The sequence below is a fragment of the Pseudopipra pipra genome, chromosome 9 (genome assembly GCF_036250125.1).
Source record: "Pseudopipra pipra isolate bDixPip1 chromosome 9, bDixPip1.hap1, whole genome shotgun sequence".
Classification (NCBI taxonomy): domain Eukaryota; kingdom Metazoa; phylum Chordata; class Aves; order Passeriformes; family Pipridae; genus Pseudopipra; species Pseudopipra pipra.
The window spans coordinates 7,104,966-7,114,364 of NC_087557.1; the positions used below are offsets into that span (position 1 = coordinate 7,104,966).

Sequence of the window (9,399 nt, forward strand, 5' to 3'; positions counted from 1 at the left end):
TGTTTTTCCTGTCCTTACAGCTGCTCCTGCTTCTGTACAGTAATTCTTATCCCTACTATTGCTGTGAGTTAGAACTCAATGCACTTAGTGCTGAGAGGAGCATGCTGCTCCTCCATCATGTGCCTCGTGTATGATATTAAAATTCTCCAATTTTGACCAGTGGAAGGCATGAAAACCTATGTTTCATTAAGAATGCTTTTATACAGCCCTACTTTGTTTCTGCTGGAGTTTAATGCGAGAAATAAATAACATTTTGTGGGCTCTGTTTGCTGAGTGATGTTGTTATTTGTAAGTAACTGGAAATTTTTCCCATCCTGGATTCCAGCGTTAAATCCACTTTGTGCAAACATAATTTTCCATTTATTCATTGGCTGTGGGGAGACTAGGTAACATTGAATTTATTTTTTCGGTTTTGTTCCTTCTACAGCGGCGTCAGAGAATTGGACCTCAGATATTCTTTTAGCCAACAGCAAGAGATGTCCTGGGATTCCTTGGGGATTATGATAAAGAGGGACCCCTGGTTCTTGGACAAAGACAGACTTCTCTCAGCTTCAATTCTCTATTTAAATGCCTTAATCAACAGAGGTCTCCTTTAACAGATGGTTCTGCATCAATAAAGCCTTTAATGTGTTAGCAAAAATTCAGAGAAATTTACTCCCTCTCTGATTTGATTGATTTTCTTAATCTTTTTTAAGCGGAGGCTGAGGGGTGACAATAACTCATCAGAAGACTATGGAGAGGATTAATTACTTGGCTGCAAAACTCATGAAGATACTCTGAAGGAAGATGTGGGATGAGTGAGTGAAGCTCTGATGAAGTTGGTGTCACTGGGGAAATTTGACTGTGACTGCAGCCCTTGCACCTGCACTTTGCACCTGTTAGAGAATGTAGACTGATCCCCTGTATTTCATAAGCTTCTGAACTTGTGTCAGTAGTAAAACCTTCCCCACTGATCTATGGAAAAAAAGCCCTTTTTCTCCAGATACAGCAGCTGGTTTGACTCTGAGCAGCTGTAGCTTGATGGTGGCAAAGGCGAAGGGGCTTTTCTACCTTAGGACTCTTGTCCTTGCAGCTGTGGCTGCTTTCAGCTCTGCTTGATCTCTGGTGCTTCAGAGAGCTGCCAAAATATCTCTGACTTTACAGGGAACTTGTCAAAGCCCTAATGCGTGAGGTGCCGATATCTTAATGCAGATCTGCAGATTTAAAACCCCAAGGAGTTGTTCAGCTTCACCCGCGGCCAGGAATGGGAGGGGTTGCAGAGCAGTTTCAAGGCTGGAAGGGGTATCATTAGCACTGAGCTTGACCTGAGCTGAGCTTTGGCCAAAGGATTCATCCCTGGAGCTGCAGTGAAGCATTTCATGGTTCATTATCCTCACAGTAGGAAACAATGTCTTACTCTGAAGCTGAATATCTAACTTGAATTTTCATCCATTTGATCTTCTTATGGCTTTGTCAGCAGTCTGATCTCTCACCACCTTCTTTTCCACTTTTTTTTAGGAACTAAAACTAATTATATATCTGTCTCCATAAATGGGATATTTTGAACTCTTGAAGTTTCATACTCTTAAAGCTTGTTTACTGAGCTGTGGGTCATTGGGTGACCTGCCTTTGAATCCTACTCTCTGTTTCCCTGTGGTTTTTTGAAGCATGAACTCCAGAACTGCACACAAGTCTCAGGAGAGCTCTGGGATTTGTGCAGGTTGCAGAGGCAGCATCCCTTTTCTGAAACTTTGCTGCTTTTTGGCTGAACTGATTTGGCAGCTTGTTGCCGTAGCAGAAACAGAAAATCCCATTGGACCAAGAACCATTTCCCTGAAGGCCTGAGTAGGGTGCCTCTTCTTAGTGATGTTTCCCCACTGACAAGTGCATTTTGAGATGAGTCACTGAATTCATATTTAATCCACTAGTAAAATTGGCAAGGCAATTACCATCTTGCAAGTTCTTCAGCTCAAATTGTTAGAGAACATTAAATCAAATGCTTTGGAGAAATCCCAGTATATACTATGGCTTTTATCATCCAGATAAAAGTGATTCTGTCAAAGAAAAGCTTTTGTTTTATTGGGGTCTGTCTTCACTGAAAGTGTGCTGCCTGGTACTCATTTTTGTCTTGGCCTCTACTTCTTTGTCTCTGGTCCTTTATTTTCCTTTTCCTAATTGTTACCCCATAATGGGAATTGAGAATGAAGGAATTGCTAACTCACAGTTGTCATCCCTACTTTTTAGCATTGCCAAATGCAGAAAGCATTTGCAAACTGAAATAATGCTGTTATTCACAAGGTAATTAATCTGTTATGACAGCCTGGTGGCTTAAAGCACAACAGTGATGAAGGTTGCTCTGCTGGGTCCCCCTTTTTGCTCCGTGTGTTTTGCTCTGAAGCCAAACCACCCACTCCTCAGTAAGAGGGAAGCATGCAGAGCCCTTGTGTATTAGTCATCAGTGGAGAGGCTGGTGGACTGTGAATCTGCAAACAAATGACTACAGACAGCTTTTTGGTTACTGAGGCTGCTGCCTGATAGAAAGCACGTTATCTTAATTCAGTTTTCACTGCCACATGCTTTAGTTTGTACTCACAGTTGGCTCTTCTTTTTGGTACATCCTAGTCCAAACATGACATTTTGTGTTGTTTCCTGGTGGGAGGATTTTTTTTCACAGAAATGTACCATATCTTCCCCTCCTGTTTTTTTTTCTTCTCTGTACAGGTGAAGGCAAGAGAGGAAGAACTACAGAAGGAGGGATTCTCTGCCACTGCTAGAAAGATACAGGAAAGAGTTGAACTAAAACTGCTAGATCTTACACGCCTTTGTGCTCCAAAAAAATATAAAATGCACGGTTTGTACAGGCTGGTGTTGAGGAGCAAACATCCTGCCAGCAAAACGGGCTTTGGCCAGTGTGTATCCAAGGAGCCTGTTTCAGCTGTCAGTGCTACAGAGGTGATCAGAGAACTGCGGATGAGAGAGGCCAGCCTGCAGAGAGAGCTGGAGCAGCTGCGGGAGGAGTGCCGGCACAGGCTGGATGCAATTGCAGAAGGGTTGGATGGAGTGATTTGTATCTCCCCTTGAGGAGATAAAGCTGGTCTGAGAAGAGCAAAGGAATAGGCTGACATGATGAGAACACGTTGTGCAGCCTGGCGTGGGGGAGCGCGAGGTGAGGAACCAAATGTAAGTTCTGATCTTTTTTAGCCTGGGAATCATAACTTGTTATTGCTTTGTGACTTGCACTGGGGCCATAACCTTTGTGGCTCTCTCTGCAGCCCCTTTATTGCCTACCTTGCCAATTAAATTCTGCATTAGGCCTTGGTGGGAGTGTGCATAAATCTCCCTTTTATCTTTGGGATTCTTCTGCCAAGCACTGTGCTCTTTTACAGTGCTCAGCTGCTAGGCACAGCATACATTGAGGCTGTGCACTGAAGTACTAATTGCATTCAATATTTTCCAGCAAATAGAAGAGTTCATTAGTCAGAAAAATCCAAGTATTGGAGAACATGTAAAGTACCAAGGCTTAGAGGGATTGGAAATATTCAAGAAAATATGCTGTTTCAATTCAGCTGGTTTGAGTATTTGTAGCAGCTATAATGCAGTCATGATAAAGAAAAACAAATGCCTAATAATAAATAAAGCAGTGCACCAATTTCATTTACTGGTGTGATGCACTTGAAATAATTGGGTTCTCAAAGAGAACAAACTAGAAACCCATTCCATCAAGTTATGAGTCACAATGAGATACATAAGTTATGGATCTGCTATAGGAAATTTCTGTGGTATAGAAATATGACCTTAACTTCCAAGCTTGAGGAGTCTCCAAGTTCTGTCTCTGGAGACTTCTTCTCTTGGAACATGCAAATGTTTTCCCCTTGACCTTCATTTCCTACCGTTTTCTATTTTGCTTTCACCAAGGAATATTGTTATATTCTGGTTGTACACTTTCAGGAATAAATATATTTTAAAAAATCCAGTTTGCTTTTCATTTGTGAATTGCTGTGAGCAGTGGGCTCTCCTCCATCTGGATTTCTGTCTGCTACCCCAGCTCAGGGGTGTCACTGATTGCCAGTTGCTCTTGGCTCTCAGCAGGCAAAGGTAAGCACCTTTAAGGACCTACTTCCAGGCATCAGTACTGTTGCTGCTCCATGGGGAGACCATGTGCAGGTGGGGTGGGTGGACAAGGCTCAGATCTCTTTAAGGAAATTTCAGATGCTTCCAGACCCAGTTGCTGCTCCTGGAAGAATATCAATGGCCTTAAAAAGCCAATGCACACCACTCTGCTTTCCAGACCATCTCTGTAGGTGAAGGGTACCAAGCTCAGAACTGTTAAGGCTGGTACAATTTTGGGCAGGTGTTGGATCCAGGGCTGCTGACATTTAATGTACAAGAGGACTTACTCAGACACAGGTTTCACAGAAAATTATTCATGAATGGGAGAGAAACAGTATATCCTAGAACTAACAAGAGTGGCAGCACCAGTCTATCTCTCTTTGAGAATTTCATATCCTCCTTTAGCTTTTATAGAAGGAAATTTTCATACTGCATCACATTTCAGTTTAAAAACATTGCCCTCAGAAGACCCTTTGTTCTCCTGAGATTTTCAGCAGAGAAGAGTGTGCAGATATTCTTGAGCATGGCAAGAACACTCAGATTCAAGTGCAGGTCTAGCTCATGCCTTGCTGTGGCTTATCAGGGTTGGCTTAATGCCGGATGCCACGATGTATTATGCTGCTGTCCCCTTGAACTGACAGTAGTCATTTCTAGAATGACTTACTTCGGATTATCAGCTCTTGTCATTGTGCACTTTGTGCACTGTGTTCATCCAAGGACTCTACCTCATCAGAGACCACAACCAGCAGTGCCTTTACCCTGCTTGATCCTGAAGAAGTGTTTTTCTCTCTGGTGGAACGTCAGGAATGGCAGTGCTCAGTATGTCTGTGTATGTGTGTGTGTGATGTATAGAAGTGCCTACAGTGACTCACAGAAGGCATAAGCTGCTGAACTGACATAGCCACTGAAGCTGTCAGGATAGCCAGTGGGAGCTGGAGCTGCTTGTTCTGGCTTCTAGATCGAGAGGGGCTGCAGCTGAGGCAGGTTAAAAGATCACCTTTCCAGCTGTGGGGCTCTGCTCATGATGTGTGCTGTGGACACCTCGCACTAAGAGCATAGGCAAGTACAGTTTTTATTTTCTGACACCAATTTTCCACTGCCTTTTGTTTCACATACCAATTAGCTTAAACCAGAGCAGCTACTCTGCAGTCCCTGTTGAAGGTCAGTGGGGCATTTTGAGCTGGCAGTGGTTTTAAAACCAATACCTGTAACCTCCTCTTTCCTTTGCCCCTCTTCTCAGCACCAGCACAGAGAGTACAAAGCAGGAGGTACTATAAGGGCTTGGCGCTCTCATGCATCAGATTTTGGAGGGTGGTTTTCCTGTGAAGGCTGTCTTTTTAATATCACAGGAATTGGACACACGGGGTCATGTCATGTGGTCATGCCTCGGTGACTGGTCACACAACTTTTGATGGCTTTGGAGGCATATTAATACACCTGAAATACAGATGCTTTCCAGCCTTCATGAGCTTGGCCAGGCATCAGCTGTCTCTCCAGTACTGGTGGGAGATGCTGTATGATAAACATCACTTGAAAGCCTAAGAAAATACCCCTGCATTAACACCAGCTGCAGTGAGAGCAGGAAAGTGAACTGAGTGACCACAGTCACACTTAATGGGATATAATCTATGAACAAATAGGTGTTTGTCACCTTACCATGGCATTTGTTCAGGCTGACTTCTCTCACCTGCCATCACAGCCCAGCAGTTTTAAAGGCTGCAGTGGCCCCCTCAGTCACCAGGGCTTCACCCCGTGTCAGGAGTCAGGGATGCTGCAGAAGTGGGAATGGCTGCCCTGGGAATTGTGCGACAACCAGTAGCCAAGTGACTGGTTGGTCTCTGGCAGATGCTGTGGCAGGTGGAAGATGACTCAAGGAGTGCGTGTCATCCATGGGCTCCTGCATGCTTGGTAAATGTTAGGCATTACTTTACAGGAATTGGGGAGTGTTGTAAACAACCCACTGCAGGCTGAAGGAAAGACAAGAGCTGTTAAGAGGTTTATCCTTTGCCATACCACCATGCTGGTTGTACATTTCTTTGTGAAAGCAGGGATCTGCCCTAAAATTGTTGATGGGGTTGAACAGAGAAGAGTGGGTATCGCTGGGCAAGCTGAGTGTTACATTGTGTGCAATTGGTTGTTGAGTGGTGGGAGAAGGCTCATGGTGATGTCTGAACATCTGAGACAGGCAGCAGGGTTTGGTTTGGTTTCTGCTTTTTTGAAGAAGCTACAGCAGAAGTTATCCCTGTTGGTGCATCCTAAAGGGAGTTAGTTTAGTTTGGGTTTGGATGCAGGGTTTCTAAGTGATGTTAGGGAGAGAGGAATCTATTAGAGGTGATGGCCCATGTTGGAAAAGCAGGAAACCAGTGTTAAATCAGCACCTGGCAGGGATGCTGCACGTGGTAGTGGGGTATACCTGACAATGATCGGGCAGTGAAGAGCTGTCCCAGATGTTCACCTGGTGACAGCTCCCAGCTCAACCTGTCTATGTGAAGACCCCATCACAGCTAAGCCTCCTTGTGGAACTGGGAGTACTTGGCTTTTGTCTTCGTGTTCTGGTGATGCTTCACTGAAGACAGGCTGAGTTACTGCTGCAGTGTTTGAACTACACTCTCTGGTGATGGAGTGCTTTCAAGCGTAGCCTTAAGAGAACCTTTTACAGGACTTCTGTGTGTGCAGGTTCTGGTGTGCCAGCATGGAGGTGTTTATAGAAGAGCTCAGTTTAACCTTTTGCTCCGATGTAACTGGTGCTTGCTTTCCAAGCATCTTGCTAGGAAAATGGAATTGGCCATAAATACTTAATTGGCTGATAACTCTGGCTCGCACTGTGTAGCTGGAAATATTCCTCCCCAAATAACTGAGCATCAATCAGCTTGCAGTCAAAACAGGAGGTTTACTTTGCAAAAGGCAAGCGTGGCATCCGCAGTCACCGCTCCTGACAACTTTGTGCCTGCTGGTAAATAACGGCTGCAACCTATGTTTAAAAATAAGAGCTGCTGGGAGTAGTGATTTCCAGCCTAGAGTGTTTTGGGTTCCCTGTGGGATCCCTCCACCAGCTCCTGCTGGAGGATGAGCTGCTAGCAGTTGGTGTGAGCATGTGTGTGTGGCAGCGTGGTGCAGGCTCAGTGGGAGTTAACACATGCCTGATGGTTGAGCTCCCTCTCCTCTGACCCTCAGCCACTTGCAGTGAGAGCCTCAGGTCTTTCACCCTCACGCTTCGCCTCCTGGAGCCAACAGCTCATATGGAGCTGTCTGCCAGTACTGCTGCTCCTCAGCTGACAGCCCAAGCCCTCAGGGATGGTGTCTTGCCCCTAGGCTGGGAAACCTCTCATCCTCCCGGACACTTCATACCCACCCTGTGTCACAGCCACCAGGACACGGCCAGATCCCTGTCCCTAAGGGGTTTTGTTCTCCTGCTGCTCTGAAATGGGAGGCAGGGAAAATGAAGGTGTGCAGCCCTTGGAAACTGTGTGAGCATCCAGTCTCAAGTGCAAGCTCCTGGCCCAGGCTGGGGGTGCCTGTTCCAGCCCCAGCTTCTGGCTCCAATGGGATTTGTGCATACAAATCTTTGCCAGTCTCACCATCATCCCCCAGCATCCCCATCTCTTCATGTCCCACTAAGGAGCTGTTGCAGGCAGGTGCCTTTGTTGTTAACTGTGCCACCTTATTTCCCAGCATGAATCTTAGTGTCTCCCTCCAGTCCTTCTGGTTTGCTTCCTTCTGCAGGGCTGGAGAGCCTGCTACTCACCAAGAAATAGTCCTCGTGCAGGTCCATCTAGGCAATGAACAAAGGGAGTGCAAGCACGTGTGGAAAGCAACCCCCTGTGGCACCTGGGGGCTGAGAGGGGCAGCAGGGAGAGGGAGAGAGGCACAGCCAGCCTGGGCTGGGTGGGCAGTGAGGCCGGGAGGAAGCCTTGCTCTCTTGGTGGCTCATGCTTTGATTTAGCATGACGTACAGCTAAGAAATATTTGAGTGTGGCAGCCTGCATCAGAGACAAGCAAACAAGGGATTTACTAGGGTAGTGTCATAGCAGGCTCTCAGTCACTACTAATGCTCTCCTTCTCCCATCTGACCTTATTAACTCAGCCTGGTTGTTTCACAGGACGCTTCCCTTGCCTTGCAGCAGCCCACAGCTGCTCTGGAGGGAACAGAGCTGCAAATCCTCTGGAAAGGCCAAATGGCTTGGTGGAGCACAACCAAAATGCCAGCAGGGAGCAGGATGTGGGGGGTAAGCCAGCACAGCAGAACTGTGCCTGCTCTTAGGCTTGTAAAGGAGCCACCAAACATCCTTTATGTTACAAGTACAAATCCAAGGTAAAAAGCTGGTATTTTCTGCCATTTTCTGCTCAGTTGGCAAAATCTCCAGCAGCTGGGGTGTGTGTGTGTGTGTGTGTGTGTGTAATTTGCTTAATCCTGCTAGGCTGTTGTCATCCACCTGGGATTTGCAGCTTTCCTGGGCCATAAGCAAATGGGTGCTGGGGCTGTGCTGACAGCCAGGTCCTAGAAGGACACAGGACATAGGACATGAGGGGTCTGGCCATCGAAAGGCAGCAGTCAGATGTTTTATTGGGGTGCTATTGCCTTAGGACGCCCTGTTGAACCAGAGTGGCCGTGGAGCATAGTGTGGGAGCTGGAGGGTCCTCCAGCCCCCTGGTCTCCTGCTGCTGTGTCCTCCTTGTCAGGGAGGGATGAAGGGCAGGTACAAGCCTGTGTGTTTTCTGTAAGCACAAAAATTGCTGGCTCAGCCCCGTCCCTCGACAGCGTCAGGCCCTGGAATGATGTCGCTTGTCCAGGTTGCACCATTAATGCCATAAAACAGCCCACTTCTGTCACGGGCTCAGCAGGGAGTGGGAAGAAGCCTTAGACTGACTGACTCTGAAGCAAAGTTCATCCTATTGTTGGCACGAGGTGGTCTGTGACTCCTGGAGCGGGATTAGCCCCTGATCTAAAATGAGAGAAGAGGGTCCCACCCCAGCTGTGGGATGAGCCTCGAGGTGTGGTGTGAGGTGTGGGCGAACCACGAGCCTGTGGTGGTTCACTTTGCGTGAATGTTTCGATGCCCTGAGATGTGATATTAATTCATTAGTGTCCTCTAAGGAAATGAGCTTTCTAAATTATTTTTATAGAAGTATCTTTTTTGTTTATACTGATTAATATTAAAAATGCTAATATGTATTTTTTAATGCTAACCGCTGGCAAGGAGACCACGCTATCACCCTTGATTAATGCCAGCTTTCATGGTGCTGACAGAGTGTCTTCTCTCTTCAAAAACCCCTTTTTGAAATGAAAATGCACTGTAAAGCCCCCAGCCA

General features: G+C 46.3%; 1 protein-coding gene across 2 annotated transcripts in view; it reads left to right on the forward strand.

Annotated features, from left to right (window-relative positions):
• TEDC1 (tubulin epsilon and delta complex 1) overlaps nt 1–3,952 on the forward strand; it is a 71,526-nt gene extending 67,574 nt beyond the window's left edge. For both annotated transcript variants that reach the window (XM_064664393.1, XM_064664392.1), the window contains one exon: nt 2,701–3,952. In XM_064664393.1, the coding sequence (XP_064520463.1) occupies nt 2,701–3,060 (360 nt within the window). In that variant the 3' untranslated portion in view covers nt 3,061–3,952. The remainder of the gene's footprint in view (nt 1–2,700) is intronic.
• The last annotated feature ends 5,447 nt before the right edge of the window (nt 3,953–9,399 follow it).